General features: G+C 42.3%; 1 protein-coding gene across 2 annotated transcripts in view; it reads left to right on the forward strand.

Moving 5' to 3' along the window:
* The window catches only part of UBE2Q2 (ubiquitin conjugating enzyme E2 Q2), a 35,900-nt gene that overhangs the window by 14,400 nt on the left and 3,346 nt on the right, over nucleotides 1-18,154 (forward strand). Inside the window, exons 5-13 of one of the 2 annotated variants that reach the window (XM_075857633.1) lie at nucleotides 1,802-1,942; nucleotides 9,806-9,868; nucleotides 10,799-10,883; nucleotides 11,693-11,753; nucleotides 12,137-12,227; nucleotides 14,704-14,762; nucleotides 15,702-15,750; nucleotides 16,880-16,975; nucleotides 17,065-17,131. In XM_075857633.1, the coding sequence (XP_075713748.1) occupies nucleotides 1,802-1,942; nucleotides 9,806-9,868; nucleotides 10,799-10,883; nucleotides 11,693-11,753; nucleotides 12,137-12,227; nucleotides 14,704-14,762; nucleotides 15,702-15,750; nucleotides 16,880-16,975; nucleotides 17,065-17,131 (712 nt within the window). The remainder of the gene's footprint in view (nucleotides 1-1,801; nucleotides 1,943-9,805; nucleotides 9,869-10,798; nucleotides 10,884-11,692; nucleotides 11,754-12,136; nucleotides 12,228-14,703; nucleotides 14,763-15,701; nucleotides 15,751-16,879; nucleotides 16,976-17,064; nucleotides 17,132-18,154) is intronic. The other variant, XM_075857634.1, reaches the window with a different exon arrangement.

Raw genomic sequence — 18,154 nt, forward strand, 5'->3', positions numbered from 1 at the left:
TAAACTCTCAAAATGGCTAGAAAAAGAGAGCTTTCATGTGAAACTCGACAGTCTATTCTTGTTCTTAGAAATGAAGGCTATTCCATGCGAGAAATTGCCAAGAAACTGAAATTTCCTACAACGGTGTGTACTACTCCCTTCAGAGGACAGCACACACAGGCTCTAACCAGAGTAGAAAGAGAAGTGGGAGGCCCCGCTGCACAACTGAGCAACAAGACAAGTACATTAGTCTCTAGTTTGAGAAATAGACGCCTCACAGATTCTCAACTGGCAGCTTCATTAAATAGTACCCGCAAAACGCCAGTGTCAACGTCTACAGTGAAGAGACGACTCCGGGATGCTGGCTTTCGAAGCAGTGTGGCAAAGAAAAAGCCATATCTAAGACTGGCTAATAAAAGGAAAAGATTAATATGGGGCAAAAGCACACAGACATTGGACAGAGGAAGATTGGAAAAAAGGTGTTATGGACAGACGAATCGAAGTTTGAGGTGTTTGGATCACACAGAAGAACATTTGTGAGACGCAGAACAACTGAAAAGATGCTGGGAGAGTGCCTGACGCCATCTGTCAAGCATGGTGGAGGTAATGTGATGGTCTGGGGTGCTTTGGTGCTGGTAAAGTGGGAGATTTGTACAAGGTAAAAGGGATTTTGAATAAGGAAGGCGATCACTCCATTTTGCAACGCCATGCCATACCCTGTGGACAGCGCTTGATTGGAGCCAATTTCATCCTACAACAGGACAATGACCCAAAGCACACCTCCAAATTATGCAAGAACTATTTAGGGAAGAAGCAGGCAGCTGGTATTCTATCTGTAATGGAGTGGCCAGTGCAGTCACCAGATCTCAACCCCATAGAGCTGTTGTGGGAGCAGCTTGACCGTATGGTACGCAAGAAGTGCCCATCAAGCCAATCCAACTTGTGGGAGGGGTTTCTGGAAGCATGGGGTGAAATTTCTCCCGATTACCTCAGCAAATGAACAGCTAGAATGCCAAAGGTCTGCAATGCTGTAATTGCTGCAAATGGAGCATTCTTTGACGAAAGCAAAGTTTGAAGGAGAAAATTATTATTTCAAATAAAAATCATTATTTCTAACCTTGTCAATGTCTTGACTATATTTTCTAGTCGTTTTGCAACTCATTTAATAAATATAAGTGTGAGTTTTCATGGAAAACACAAAATTGTCTGGGTGACCCCAAACTTGTGTGTGTGTGTATATTTATAAAACCGTATCTGGTTTTTTTAAATTAAAAATGGCTTTTTCATATACACCTGCTTTGTAACCTGTATATAGAGCAGCTGTATCTTGCACTGAGACCTAAATCTGTCAGGTCAGCGGGACTGATGGGTTCAGTGACAGCAGGTCCTTCGTGCCTCTGACATGCTGGAACCACCTGTTATCGATCACATCTAAGTTCACAACCCGCTGTCACGGACCCCTGTCAGTCCTGCTGATCTGACATACAGGTTTCAGCGCTAGATACAGCTGCTCTCTATCCAGGATGCAAAGCAGCTGTATCTGAAAGTAATGAATTAAAATTATTTTAAATAAAGTCATTACAAAGTTGCACCAAACACACTGATATGGTTTTATTTAAAAAAAAAAAAAGTCTTCAAAGGTGTACATAGCCTTTAATTTTCTTAGCTTCCACACTCTGGACCCCAATTGGGTTTTGTAGGGTAGGAGACCATGGTAACTACCCCAGTTAAAACTGTTCCATGTATGATCGTTATAATCCATTGATTAAATGACTAGGAAAACTGTAGCAGTCAGATCTAAACTCTACCTATTTTATTAAAGGACATTGAAGACTTGGATCACTATGACATGAAGGAGGAAGAACCAGTGGATGGCAAGAAATCAGAAGATGAAGGCATTGAGAAAGAGAACCTTGCCATCTTGGAGAAGATTCGAAAGAATCAAAGACAGGACCACCTTAATGTAAGTAAATACGTTCTCTCAACGTTTGCTGTTTTTTTTGTTGTAAGGTAGTACATACGTGGGGCTCACTACTTTGTTTTCCATTTGTTTCTGTAAAAAACAGTTATGTCCATCTTAAAGAGACTGTGTCACCACATTATAAGTGCCCTATCTCCTACATAAGGAGATCGGCGCTATAATGTAGGTGACAGTAATGCTTTTTATTTCGAAAAACTATCTATTATAAACCACTTTATGAGCGATCTTTAGCTCTATGCTAATGAGTTTTATTAATACCCAAGTGCTTGTGTTTTTATGTTAGACCAAGTGGGCGTTGTACAGAGGAGTGCATGACGCTGACCAATCAGCGTCATGCACTTCTCTCCATTCATTTACTCTGCAGATAGCGATATAGCTGTATTGCTATGTGCAGCCACTTACACAAACACTAACATTACTGCAGTGTCCTGATAATGAATATACATCACTACCAGCCTGATGTTTATTCAGAATCCTGACACTTCTGAATCTTTTCTGTGAGATTCCAGCAAGGCAAGCGTAATCTCGCGAGATTACAATGTAACCTGTCATTTCAATCGAGATTACGCTTGCCTTGCTGGAATCTCACAGAAAAGATTCAGAAGTCTCAGGATTCTGAATAAACATCACGTCCAGGCTGGATTTCATGTATATTCATTATCAGGACACTGTAGTAATGTTAGGGTTTGTGTATGTAGCTGCACATAACGATATAACTATATCGCTAGTGCAGTATAAATGAATGGAGAGAAGTGCATGACGCTGATTGGTCCGTGTCATACACTCCTCTGTACAACGCCCACTTGGTCTAAAGTAAAACACGCCCACTTGTGCATTAAGAAACTCATTAGCATAAAGCTAAAAATCGCTCATAGTAGTTTAAAATAGATCGTTTTTCGAAATAAAAAGCATTACTGTCGCCTACATTATAGCGCCGATCTCCTGATATAGGAGATCGGGCACTTATAATGTGGTGATAGTGCCTCTTCAAATAGCTACTATTGTTTTTTTCATTAATATTACAAGTGTAGATGAGAAGTTTGTAATAGAAAAAAAGCTGCTTTATAGTTACTCATTGGGTGACACAGACCATGGGTATTCGCTGTTGCCCCTTGGAGGCATTTCACTAAGAATAGGTGTTGGCCCCTCCTACAGGCACTGAGCTAGTCAGTCCTAGCTTAATGTCTGTAGGAGGCAACACCCCTGCTGGTACAGCAGGCTCTTTTATTTTCCTTTCACTTCTTCCAGCTGGGGGTACAGGTGCGATGCTGTCCCCCCCTACTTTCCCCAACGTCTGGCAGGCGCTCAGTGTTTCAATGCGCTGGTGTCCCCTTGCCGTTCTGAAGGCAAGGGGAACAATAGCGCAAGCTCCTCTGTCGCCCATCTGCCTAAGGGTTGTTTACGGTTTGCTCCCCACCAGTGTACCAACACACTGCAGTGAATACACTGAGGGGACTAACCTGGTCTTACATTCTGTGTTCACGTCTTCATCCCATGACAGGTCTCCTAAACAAGTCAGATCTGCATGGTCTCACCCACCCTCTGTCACCTCCCTCATTGGTCTCCCCTCCAGGGGATCTATCAGCGCTTCTCTCCCTCACTGGGATTCCTTGTCTGGGGATGAACTCTTAGGGTATGTGCACACACACTAATTACGTCCGTAATTGACGGACGTATTTCGGCCGCAAGTACCGGACCGAACACAGTGCAGGGAGCCGGGCTCCTAGCATCATACTTATGTACGATGCTAGGAGTCCCTGCCTCGCTGCAGGACAACTGTCCCGTACTGTAATCATGTTTTCAGTACGGGACAGTTGTCCTGCAGCGAGGCAGGGACTCCTAGCATCGTACATAAGTATGATGCTAGGTGCCCGGCTCCCTGCACTGTGTTCGGTCCGGTACTTGCGGCCGAAATACGTCCGTCAATTACGGACGTAATTGGTGTGTGTGCACATACCCTTAGATTCCAATTTGGAGTTGGATGATAATTCTCCAAGTTGTCCTCTACAGTGGACAGAAACTTATCACTATGGTTGTTTACCTCAGTGGAGACTCTCTCCTTCCTTCACCCCAGGCTATCACACAAACCTTTCCTCTTATACTTGGAGTTTGAAGAGGTAGTGTCCAAGGAAACCTCCTGTTCTAGGGTAACTAAATGTTCAACAAACTTCTGACATGTCATAGTGACGTGTCAGAAATTTTGATTGGTGGGGTCAAAGCACTGAGGCCCCCACCAATCGCTAAAACGAAGCAGCAGAAGCCACTTAGTTTGTCTTTTTCCGGAAATCGATGTAGCGGTTTATGGGCTCAATAGGAAGTCTGAGCTCATACATCGGCATTCCGGAAAAAGCCGAACAGAAACTAAGCGGCACAGTGCTCACACGAGCACTTTTGCCGCTTTGTCTTAGCAATTGGTGGGGGTCTCAGAAGTTTTGATTGGTGGGGGTCCAAGCATTGACATTTCAGAGAAGGTTGAACGCTTACTTACCCTTTACGAAATTTGCCCAGACCGCTCACCTGGATATTACATGCTTTCCAGAGTGTTTCCTCAAAATGGGCAAAGCTTCCAGCTGTGGATCCTCCGGTCTCCCACCTGACCAAAACCAGTCCTCTTCCTCTGGCAGACTTTGTCTTACTCCGCAATCTTTTGTACTGCTGCATTGTCTCTCTCCAGGTCCTCCTTTGAAGCTGCTGGCTCGGCCTTGCGGACAATTTTTGCTTCTGCATGGGCCTTTACTAAATGGGCTTTTCAGATGCGCCCACTGAAGATCTAAGAGTCTCAATAGCTGCCCGATGCTACCAAATATCTGTATCTGCAAAGCCTCCCTGGATGCATGTCTCCTCTTGGCTCACACCTCCTTTTCTGCCAACACTGCTTGTACATACACCTTGGTAGCTCTTCCCTTAGTTGGCTCCTGTGTGTCTGGAGCCCATTTAAACAAAATCCTGTTGGAAGCATAAGGTGGGAGAAGCACTCACCTGACTCATACTAAGGCTCATTATGCTCCTGATCCCAAGACACCGGCACCTCGTTCTTGTCCCTTTTGTAGATTCCTCGTCCATTGGCATCTGGACAGCAGTACGGACTTCCTTCAAACACACTACTACTTTGCGCTCCCGTCCTCAGGCGGTTAAGCCTTCAGTGGGTAAAACCTGTTCCGTCTAAAGGTGCGCTTCCTATCTGGTGACGGGCAGACTTTTTACTCCTTTTTTTAAGGATGTCTGGGCTCTCGCATCTTGTACCTTGAGGAGACTATTTCCCACACCAAGGCATCCACGATCGAATTTGCACAACTTCCACCTGACAGGTTCTTCCACTCCACACCCTCTTGGTCAGCTGCCTTTTTTTCGAGCAATAGACTCATTAGTCAAGGAGTCATTGTCCCTGTTTCTCGAGGACAAAAATGTTGGTTTTTACTTAAACATTTCAGTTATGCAAGTTCAGCACTAACTGCTTGAAGTGGTTGTCCACTCCTAAGAAATGGCCTATTCTCAGGATAGGCCATGAATCTCTCATCGGACGGGGTCCAATTCCCGGCACCTCGCCGAACAGCTGTTTTGAAGGGGTCGAGGCACTCCCCTTCTTTTCCTTTACTGCTCAAACTGTGAGTTGCCGATACACTTTTTTTTTTTTTTTTCATTTCTTTCTTTTTTATTTTCAGCAAAAACGAAACATTTGGGATACAGCATCGCAATACATACAAAACTCCCCCCTCCCTTCCATAGTATGCATGCTCATACATATCACATGAATCCGTATCAATTACATAATATATATACAAATCCATTGCACATTAGAGAAAGAATGAACAAACCCCCCCCCCCCCAAGGCCAATCCGAGTACTCTACACCTCGCATATCTACCTGACTATCGCGGTCTAGATCTAGACTGCAGCCCAGCCGCAACATCGAACAATGAACTCAGGCCCCTGCTTCCCACCCATGGAGACCATATTTTATCAAATGTATGCTTAACATTCCTAGCTGTGTATATGTTTTTCCATGCATGTTAACCACATGACTTTGTTACAGAATTCCGATAACACGATCACATAGGTGGTTTATCATCCAGCCAATGTTGTGCAATAAGTTTCCTAGCCACATACAGCATACAAGCAACAGCCAGATTAACATGTTCAGTAATAGAAATATCCTCCACATACCCTAGGACACCTACAAACGGAATGAAATCTACCAACACTATAGATAGAAGAGATAGTGTCCACTACCTCCGACCAGAACTGTCGCAGCTGCACACATTGCCACATCATGTCATCAACGTGCCAGGTTCCCCACCACACCTAGGACAGTCGGGGGGGGAGTCCCTGACCGCTATTTTAGTCAGAAATTCCGGCGTTCTATACACCCAATGTACCAAAAACAGATGAGAGATACGATGTGCCTCATTCATAGATTGTCGCGGATACCTAAACTTTCTATCTCCCCACTGACTTTCTTCTATGGGCTCAAGATCTCTTTCCCATTTACCCCTCAATATGGAAGGTGAATCATCTAGGATTCTTATCAGAAGACTTTTGTACAGAAGAGATAAGGCCAGAGGTATAACTAGTCTTGCTAATAACTCCTATCAGGACATTATCCATTATGGTGACCGCGTTACTCCTATTAAACACACCGTATGCATGACGAACCTGAAGATATTTATAAAATTGGGTATAAGGAAGACCAAACTCCGTCTGTAAACATAACTTCAATTCCTGATTATCCAACGACTGGTCCATTCTACGAACCCCTTTTTCCTTCCACAAAGCAAAATCTGTTCGAGTGTTCATATGGGGCAACCAAGGCGTATCCCAAATAGCCGTATATTGTGTAGAACCCGTGATACCTTGAACAGTTCGAACACTCCATATTTTGTGCATCAAATACTTCATTGGATAATTTTTAGTATGCTGTTTAAATGTATGGGCCTCTGGTGCCTCATATAAAGAGTCCGAACATAGGAAATGTTGTAAAAGCAGTCTATTAGAATCCACTGAGTCATCGATATCCCACCCTCTGAGATGCTGCAACTGAGAAGCCAGATAATACAATCGGTTAGGGACCACCAGACCTCCGTCTGTCTTATCCCTCTGCAAAGTCTCCAACTTTATGCGGGCATGCCCTGTATTCCATATAAGAGACCTAAATAGCCTATTAAACTTGCAGAAGAACCGCTGAGGTAACCATATAGGTGCATTGTGTAAAAGATATAGCCGTTGTGGCATCCATATTTTAATTAAATTACATCTGCCAATGACTGAGATAAATTCTATGCCACACATGCAACTTAAGTTTAAATCGGGCCGGTAAAGGGGTTAAATTCAATCGTTCAAATTCCTCCAGTTTCATAGATCTTTCCACTCCAAGATATTTAAAGGAGGTGACACATTTCATTGGGAGATCTGCACATGGCACCTGCGTGTGTGAATCATCCACCTTCATCAGGACAGACTTGGACCAGTTAAAGGTGAAGCCTGAGAACCGGCCAAACTCCCCAATGCTGACATAGCTGCATCCAAGGAGACGGCATCATCCTCCAGAAATAGTAGCATGTCATCAGCGTATAACGCCAGTTTATCCTCCTGCTCAACAGAACCCCTAAGAGCCTGTTCACATCACTGTTCGCTTTCCGTCGGGTGAACCCCGCAACGGAAAGTGAAACCACAGCTTCCGTTTCCGTCATTATTGATGTCAATGGTGACGGAAACATTGCTAATGGTTTCCGTTCGTAACCATTAAGGCAGGTTTCCGGTTTTCCGAAGGAATCAATAGCGCAGTCGACTGCGCTATTGATTCCGTCGTTAAAACTGAAACCTGCCGGAATGGTGACTAATGGAAACCATTAGCAATGTTTTCGTCACCATTGATGTGGCTTGATTCACTTTCCGTTGCAGGGTTCACCCGACGGAAACCTCAGACGGAACCCCGGAACGGAAAGCGAACGCTGATGTGAACAGGCCCTTATCCATATTGCTAATGGCTCGATGGCTATGGCAAAATGTAACGGAAACTCTACCCAACAGAAATACAGTGGTCATAAAGTTATTTACTCTAATTCTAGCCACAGGTCTATCATATAGCATCCGAATCCAGGAAATAAACGAGTTTCTGAAGCACTGCCCAGAAGTATTCCCATTCCACACTATCGAAGGCCTTTGCTGCATCTAGAGAGCAAAGTTCCCTCCTAACTGAGTTGTCAGCTGGGAGTTGCAAGTTCAAAAATAAGTCTGGTTAATAGCTGTAGATTTATTAGGCATAAAGCCAGTTTGATCAGGGTGTATTATTGACCTGGTTAACCTGGAAAGGCGGACATGTATAGCCTTAGCAATAATTTTAATGTCCACAGGCAACAAAGATATTGGTCTATAAGAGTCTGCCAACAAAAGATCTTTACCAGGTTTCAAAAGAACCACTATCACTGCCTCTCTGTGTCAGGTAGACCCTGGTCTCTAACAGCTGACGTAAAAAGATGCAGCAGGAGTATGTCACCCAATTTTTTTTAAAAATTTCCGCCGTCAGGCCATCCGATCCTGGGGCCTTGCCATTAGCTAAAGACGCCACTGCCTCCTGCAACTCTTCCAAGGTTAAAGGAGTCTCCAAAAATTCTTTATCGCTAGAAGCTAAACATGGCAATGATATATTGCTGATACAGTGACCCGCCGCTACAAGTGTATTACAGCCTTCTCTTTTCCAGTTCAAGGGCCTCTCTTCCACCCGAGGTTTAGAGTCCCTATGTTTAACAGCGTGGCTGATGCTCAGCATCTTACTCCTAGTTTTCTCCTTGCCCAACCTCCTGGTGTTCCTCCAGGAGGGTTTGGATTGTGGGCTTGCCCCAGCTGTCTTTAAGGTGTGTGGTGTATTTTTTATTTTATTTTTTTCCCCTCAACAAACCTCTGGCATCTAAATCAGATGTCCAGATTTCTTTACAGGTTGCACATGCTGTGCCCCTTATTGGCCTCCAACTCTGTCTTGGGATCTAACCTTCATTTACCTTCGGCTCCTTTTGAACCTGTTTGTGAGACCTTGTTGCACCTGCTCACCTGAAGGTGGTATTCTTTGTGGCGGTGACCTCCACCTGGACGGTTTCTAAACTGATGGTTCTTTTCACAATTTAGATGTGGTCCGCGCCTAGTAGGTCTACCTATCGGTCACTTCCTCCTTTCACCACTCTGACTTCTTGTTCGTGGTCACAGAGGGTCCAAGGAAGGGCTTGGGTGGACCTCCTAAGGCTACAATCGCCAGATGGCTGCGTTTGGATATTTAACTAGGTCTACCGGCTCAGATGTAACCCCAGTTCCGGATTATGGCACGTTCTACTAAGGTTGGTGTTTCCTTGGCTATGTGCCATCAGGCTTAGGCTCTACAAGGCGGCTAGGCTACCTGGTCTTTGTGCAACGTCACCAAATTCTACAGCGTGCATACCTTTGCATCCGCAGATGCTTTTCTTGGTCGCATGGTATTTCGGCCATTTGTGGAGTAGATGCTTATGTCCTGTTCGGTTCCCACCCATGTGGACTGCTTTGGACGTCCCATGGTCTGTGTCCCCCAACCTTCCCCCAATGAGACCTACGAGAAAATAGGATTTTTTTGAGTACTTCTTGTAAAATCCTTTTCTCACCCAGTCCATTGAGGACACGGCTCCCACACTTTTTTTGTTATGAAGTTCATTTGATTGTCCGTCAGACATGGTTTTCTTTTATGGTACTGATATTTTTGTTACCTTGTGTTCGTCTCCTACTGCTTCTGTACTGACTGACTAGCTCAGTGCCTGTAGGAGAGATATATACTGTAGGAGGGGACAACCCTTTTTTTTTTTTTTATTCTTTGTGTATCTCCCCCTAGTGGCAACAGCATAAACCCATGGGCTGTGTCCCCCAATTGACTGGACGAGAAAAGGATTTTCCGGTGAGTACTCAAAAAAATCCTATTTTCTCCAAATCGGCTCCCACCTGTGCTTTCTGCACTGATCACTCACTCTCAATTCACTGATAGGAGGCTAAGGGTAGACAGATCTTCAGCTAGAGAGATCCGGTTACAGCTGCAGCCAATAGATTTATATTAAGAGGGAGGGAGAGGAATCTGCTACAGAGAGACAGGCGCACACAGAGGCTGATACTTCTAGTAAGTGGGAATTCAGACGCTGTGAAATAGCTGCAGAATTTCAGTGCGGATTCCGTGCTGAAAATCCACAGCGATTTACAGTACAACTCGTGGATGGGGTTTTAAAAACCTAATCCACGTACAGCGAAAAAAATCTGATGGATTTTAACTGTATGTTTCATCCTTTGCCATGCTTAGGTTGAAATCTGCATGGAACACATGTAGTTTTTTATGCGGAATTGCTATCGAAATCCGCAGTGGAAAAAGGCTGTCTACACGCTGCAACTTTTTGTGTTCTACTTCATCCCAGTGCTGGATTCACAGCAACACTGCTCATTACTTCTGTCATGTGTGGCAGGATCTCCTCTTCTCTTTTGCACTGTATACAGACATCATAGCAGCCCCTCTGGAGCTGAGTTTAGGGAAAACTGAAAATTAGAAATCGAGCCTGCTAGAGGGAAAACTAACAGATACAAGTCATATAATGGTCACAAATAGTGTTATTCCTCATGTACATACACAAGACATTGATTCAGAAAATGTTAAACTGTAGTAGCGCTTTGTAGTTTAAATCCATCGCCTACAATAATATCTACCAGTATATTTACTAAAAGGTTCACTTGTTTCCTATATGTGGGTTGCTACAATTTTCACTTGCCAATAAAAATTGTTCATGTCACTTTAAAGAGGGTTGGCGACTAAAAATGTAACGCTTGTTTGCTTTTCTTGTATTAGGGTGCAGTTTCTGGATCCGTTCAAGCTTCCGACCGTCTTATGAAAGAGCTCAGGGATATATACAGGTCGCAGAGTTATAAAACAGGTCTGTCCATCCAGCTCTGTCCATTTTGTACTTTAATGATCCTCCTTGAAATAAATGGGGTTTGTTCATTGACCGGATGGCACAAATGAGATTTTGTAGACTCAATTCAAATAGGTATTCTACTCAAATCCATTTGGCTGGAGAACCAGATCTTTATTTGAAAACTGTACTGATTTTTACTTTTCTGTGTTTTCGCCCGTATTAGGCTGTTTGAGTCCCCTCTAGTTACATGATTTCCTCTGCATGTCATGCAGACAAAATGTAAACTAACTTCAATAGCGTGCTGTTGCCCTCCAAATCTATCAGTAGAATTTGTAACTCCCTGCAGCCGTTTGGTTTGTTTGTTTGTCTTTTTTTGGAATATCCACTAAATACCATAAATAAATAGAATAATTCCAGACCTACCCCTACGAATCTTTTAGCACTTCTCTGAGGCCTTTTACAGTCTTCAGTCTGAGACACTGTCTGGAGCTTCTTTCTCATGGGAACATAGCTCAGGCATATTTGAAATCCAGCATGCCCAAACTTTTACTTCAACGTCTGCCGTCAGGACAGAATTGGGAGACCCACACACACACACACGTGAGATTGCCGTCTTCTGTGTATGGGCACCTTAGCCCTGTGTTCCCCCATGCAGCTTCCATGTATAGTCTCGTGTATGGCAATTGCATGCTTGGGGAAACCTGCAAGTTCTCACTCCATTGTTTCAGGTAACTTTTTTTTTTTTGTTTTTTTGTTCACTTTACAGCACTTGTTGTTGACGAAGCCATTCTTTTATAACCAACTTTTCTATTTATTTTTTTTTATAGGAATTTATTCAGTGGAACTTGTAAATGACAGTCTGTACGAGTGGCACGTTAAGCTGCTTAAGTAAGATCATTTTCCTGGTTCTGTTAAAGAACTCATTTCTGCTAGCATGATTTGGGATATGTAATGTTTTGAGCAAATTTTTAAGGCACATTATCCATGCGAACAGTCAACTCTAAAGAATAACTAGATTTAAAAAGTAGTAATTTCCTGGGAAGAAGTAGAATGGAGCGCTTGCAGGTGACTTCACTGAGCTAACTCTCAAAGAATATGTAAAGGGTTAGGGCCATTCAAATTTATTTTAACACAAATTTTATACACATAGAGAACTGTTGGTACACCCTTATGTTGGCGTAAAAATATTGGTGATAGTTTAGTCATATAATGATTTTTTTCTTAAATGCAAATAAACCGTTTGTCAGGAAACTTTGTGTGTTTTCTTCTAGGGTTGATCCAGACAGTCCCTTACATAGTGACCTTCTGGTCTTAAAAGAGAAGGAAGGCATAGAATGCATTTTACTGAATTTTTCCTTTAAGGTAACGCATGAATAGTTGTCAGGTGGGTGTATTGTTCTGACTCCAGAATTGCGTGTGCTAGGCTTATTTTTAAGCTTTCATTATCTGAAGATAAAAATATTTGTTTACCTATCGCTTTATTTATTTTTTCTTCTACTTAAAAATCATTAAGAAATGGAACCTATATAAATGAACACTGGTATTGGTGCTATGGCAGATCGCTACCATAATGTAGACTGATAGATGTAAGTGTAGAGCAAGTTTCCAATAGACTACCTGGTCAGTGGGGAGACCCAATGAGCTACTACTTGGGCTTGTATTCACACGTAGCCTTCTCGATCCTTTTGTATTCATTTTTAATTGGGGCATTGGCCTAATGTTCCTGCAGTGAAAGATCTTCTCAAATCATTCACACAATGTAGTTAAAAAAACATGCACGGCATGCTGCAGGTTTTTTTTTTCCTTTCCTGTTTAGCCAACACATGGTGGTGCTTTTGGTGCTGGTCATCCTATAGACTTTAATGGGGTAAAACCGTGGCATTAAAAACTACCTCTAAAACAATGATTGTTGTTTTCACTGTACAGTAAGGGTGTATTCACACGCAGCAGACTTGTTGCAGAAATTTCTAGGCCTGAAAATTAGTACCGTTCTGTTTCTGCAGCAGGTGCATGGATTTCTGTAAGCCCCATTCAGATGAATGGAACTGATTTTTATCGATCCAGATGATAGTAAAATTTGAGTGGCAGGAGATGATTAGATGCGCAACTGCTAACCTTACCCTGTAGTAGAGAAAAATATATATATCCCCCCACACATGTGACTGTCCTATTCTCTGATTAAAAGTCAATGTATCACATCCCTGGGGTCACTGGAAGGCAGTGCAAAGCGAGAGATGACTGTTACCAGCTGTGTTCTATCTGCTATCACTTGCAGCTTCTGTGCTACAGATACACTGAACCAGGAAGTTAATGAACATTATGTTGCACCTAGAGGTTTGGTCCTGGTATAATTTTGAAAGTAAAGATTCTGGGCTTTAAAATGATAGGCAAGTTATTATTTTAGCCCGTGACTTATTACATGCAGGCCAGTGAAAGTTAAAGCGTACCTCCAATTATAAAACAGCTTTCCATAAATGAACTGTACAAGGAAAAAATGTAACCTCTTATTAGAGAAAAATGGCTTTCTCTACTTAACAGTCTTTCCTCACCCCCCATCACACCCAGAATTCACTCATAGAATCCCTAGAGCAGAGAGGAGGCAAATTCTAAGCTCCAATGAGAGATCAACTGCCCATAGAAGTCTATGGAGATGGCAGGTGACTTGCTAACAGTCTCCTGTACATCGCATACAGACAAGGTTCATTATACAGCATAAAGGAGCATTGTAACAGAATCCAGCACTGGGGTGAGTCTGTAAAACACTTAATAGAAGCTGAATTGAGGACATAACACAGCAGTATGAACAGTGTAGCTGACAATCCAGCACTGGGGTTAGAAATAACATTTACTAGAAGGAGAATAGAGGTCATTCTACAGACAGGAGCATTGTAGCTGGTATATCCAGCACTGGGGGAGACTGTAAAATCATCATCATCGGCACGTCTGTGTCTTTCTCGCACTGCAGCTGCTGCCACTCCCATCTCCATAGACTTCTATGGCCATCTGTAACCTTATCTCTCAGTAGAGCTTATAAACCATGTCCTCTCTGTTCACTCAGAATACTTATTCAGTGAGGCAGATAAAGACCAGGAGGGAGACGAAAGGAGCCCTAAGTGGAGAGGCATTTTTCTGTAATAAGATATAATACAAAGTTTAATTTGCGTGTACTATCGATTTATGCAAAGTTATTTATATATAACCGGAGGTACACTTAAAAGAATAATCCATATCCTTGATGCAATAGAGGGGAATTATTGGACATTTTACTAGTGTAAGAAAGCATCCTTGCATATTTATGCCTTTCTCTACATCCTTCATTGTGGTAAATGAGAACTCATTGCTTACTTGTAAAAATGGCAATCTGCAAGGTTCATATTGCTTCATAGGTTATATTGCAAATCTTTCTAATGTCATGTGGCACTCTTCAATATTATCACAGAAGGGTTAGGTCCTCTCCAAAGATGGCCATGCATAAGGGGCTGTTTTTGTTTTTTTTTGGGAGTTTTTTTTTTTTTTTCTCCATACCAGAATCCATTACTATTGCACAAGTAGTTCCCAACATGTTGGAATATCTCACGCTTTATGCTATGTGCATTCCGCTGTATGGCTGATTTACTAACTGGGCACACCACTACTATGTAGTTTATTAAACATAACCTCTAAACAATCTGAGAACTATGTATATGAACCAGGGATGATTTACGTTAAAACTTGCCATTTGAGTGCTGTGCTTTTTGTGTTGCTTTTTCAGAACTATAGGTCTTGTAGTGGCTTGTTTGTTTCACTTTACTGTATAATCTTATTTTTATTTAATTTTATATTTTTCTTTCTGCTTCAGGATAATTTTCCTTTTGATCCACCATTTGTCCGAGTTGTATCCCCTGTACTCTCTGGGGGGTGAGTATTAACTTTAGAAGGATTAACTGTTGTATGATAAAACAGACCAATCTTGTATTGTGAAATATTGTTTCCATAAATTAGTTCATAATACAGAACACTCTAAATCTCTACACATATTTTGAAGGGAGTCCGTCATCAGAAATTTACCAATCGAACTAGCAACATGGTAATATAGTATAGGCTCGCCTGAATCTAACGTTTTTCCTTTTTCACATGGGTGCATCCTTTGCAGAGAATCACTTTATTCAATATATGCATACAAGCATTTGAGCAATGAGGGCGTCACCGTTGCTACAAAATACTGCCTATTTTTCCCAGGAGGTACCTGGGAGAAAAATAACACTAGATTCAGGTGAGCCCACACTATATTACACTGTTGCTCTCTGTGATTTGCAGCTGGCTACTGTGTATCTGCATCCCGCTTCCCTCATGAATACAGCAGATTAATAACTAGGCAGCCACTGTATTCTTTGAACGCTCCTATTAGCCAAACGGCGCAAACCATTAATTTTTTATTTTTTTTTCGTTTTATTGGTGTTTGGGCTAATAGAAGAGGGGACCAGTCCCCATACTTACCACCCCTTCTATAGGATAACCTAGTCTAATGACAGATCTGCTTTAATAGCTAAACACTATTGTTTGATTTTCTTAAGTACTTGTTTCCCCAAACAGGACAAACTAGATGCTTATTGCTTAAACCCGCTTCCTTCACATCCAAATTTCATCTGCAATAAATAAAGCTGCAATTTGGACATGCATGTTTGTGGAAAGATCCCTCGCTATCGAACATCAATGGCTAGCTTCAGTAGCATCACTGGCTTGTTCCTGTATACAAAACAGGTCCCCTCCGCATACTAGTAGGGCACAGACACGTACTGGTTTCACTTGGTTCTATAGTAGAATGCTTATGTTCTGTTTCACCCCTTTTCTTTTTAGGTACGTTCTGGGTGGAGGTGCTCTGTGCATGGAGCTTCTCACTAAACAGGTAGAGAAGTTGTCTTTGTTTAATTTTATTGCTCACGGCTTTGATAAACTGGATTATAAATCTGCTTAAATAACATTTAAAGGACTGTTTCCTCTTCATTAATATTCAGATCCTGTATTTAAAGGGAAGGCGTCATAAAATTTTTTTTTCTTTAATCCAATTGCTTTTAGTATGATATTAAAATAAATTTTATTTGTTGTGTTTTACTTTTTAATTTTTTCTTTTGCTTCTCTATGGGGCTGCCATTATTTTTTTTTCATCTGTCGATTAACGACACACATACAGAGATGGAATATGGCACATACAACCCCATAGAGAATGCGAACGGGAGCCGTTCCATTCACTGCAGCGTACGCCATCTGTTTGGGAACGGCGCATGCGCCGCGCTCACACAGGCCAAAAGGAAGGTCTTTGGCAGAGCAAAATCTGGCGCCATTTTCATGTGGATCGGAAGACGCGGCCGGACAGTAAGATGACTACTTCCGGCTGTGGCTTCCGGCCATATGTTCGAGAAAGCGAAGGCGCAAGGAATAGGAGCGGAGGCGGCAGGAGCAGGTAAGTTATGTTCGTGTATGTGATGTGTGTTTTACATTAGTCTTATACGGTCTGCTGAGCACTGTATCTAATCCTCCTACACTGTGCATTCGCTTAGAAAATGGCGGCACACCGTGTAGGAGGTTTGACGATTCAAACCCCTCCTTCTCCTGGCACTAGCCAGAATAAGGGAGGGGGGATTGTGTGAGGACACTAGAGTGTCTACCCCAAATTTGCAGCATAAAGCAATGAGGTTGCTTTACCACATTGACCATGCTGCAATTTTGGGAAGTGCTCCCTCTAGTGCCCAGCACATGGAAATGTTATAAATTAGAATCTAATTTATAATCGTTCCTGACTTGTGAAAAAATGAAAACCATGTGTAATCACTCTAATAATTGTTTAACTTAAAAAAATATAAAAAAAAAAATTCTAGCGACACATTCCCTTTAACAAGAGGACCTATCCTTTTTAGCAGTTTCCAATAGATTAGCTCAAAATTTGCTTTGTGCAAAGTGAAGACTGTAATGTCCCTACTGTAGGGATTTAAAAGCTGACGTTTCATAAATTTGTAACTTTTTTGTTTTGCTTTTAGGGCTGGAGCAGTGCCTATTCAATAGAATCTGTTATCATGCAAATCAATGCTACCCTAGTTAAAGGGAAAGCTCGTGTGCAATTTGGAGCCAATAAGGTGAGGCTTTGTTTTAGCTGCCTCCGTGTATACAGTGGAATGCGATATCTATATTACTGACTTTGTTCTTTTTTTTTTTCCTCATTCAGAATCAGTATAATCTTGCTCGAGCACAGCAATCCTACAAGTCACTAGTACAGATCCACGAGAAGAATGGTATTTTTTTTCTTTTACTATATAGGCGGCACACAGCTATGTATTTGGGGCCAATGACTGGATCGGATCTCGTCTTGTCAAAGTATAACATAGAATTTTTTTTTCCTCCTCTCACAGAATGGGATCCAATCTGGTCACTGACTATAATAAATGTATGTTTTGTGTAAAAGCTTTAAGTGGTTATCCGGGGAGTAAAAATTTACGTAGGGGCTGCAGATGAAATAAGCCAAAAAAGCAATGCAAAACGTAGCATGCGACCACTGAAGCCAATCAGCGGGCTTGACGGCTATATGTTGTATTTCTGACATTATGCCAGAAATGCGAATCATCGCCAGAGCGCCCTGCTGAGCCCTTTGGCTGCAATGGTTAGATGCTACATGCATGTAAACAGCCACCGGTATTGTCGCCGTAGCCTATGCGCTGGATTGCCGGTGACAGGGGTAGGTAAGTATTGCTCTTTTTTTTGTCTTTTTTTTTTGTTTTTTTGTTTTTTTGTTTTTTTGGAGGTTAATGGAAAATTTTGGAAAACTGTTATATCAAGTACAGACTCAACGCAGCCGTCTACCAGGAAATTTTACAGCGCTTCATGCTTCTCTCTGCTGACCAGCTTTATAGAGATGCTGATTTAATTTTCCGGCAGGACTTTGCACCTGCCCACACTGCCAAAAGTGCCAATACCTGGTTTAATAACTGCAGTATCACTGTGCTTGATTGGCCAGCAAACTCACGTGACCGAAACCCCATAGATAATCTACGGGGTATTGTCAAGAGGAAGATGAGTCACCAGAACCAACAATGCAGACGAGCTGAAGGCCGCTATCACAGCAATCTGGGCTTCCATAACACCTCAGCAGTGCCACAGGCTGATTGCCTCCATGCCACGTGGCATTGATGCAGTAATTCATGCAAAAGGAGCCCCGTCCAAATATTGAGGGCATATACTGGACATACTTTTCATTAGGCCAACATTTCGGTATTAAAAATCATTTTTGAAATTGGGCTTATATAATATTCAAATTTTGT

Source organism: Rhinoderma darwinii, chromosome 3 (genome assembly GCF_050947455.1).
Source record: "Rhinoderma darwinii isolate aRhiDar2 chromosome 3, aRhiDar2.hap1, whole genome shotgun sequence".
NCBI lineage: Eukaryota > Metazoa > Chordata > Amphibia > Anura > Rhinodermatidae > Rhinoderma > Rhinoderma darwinii.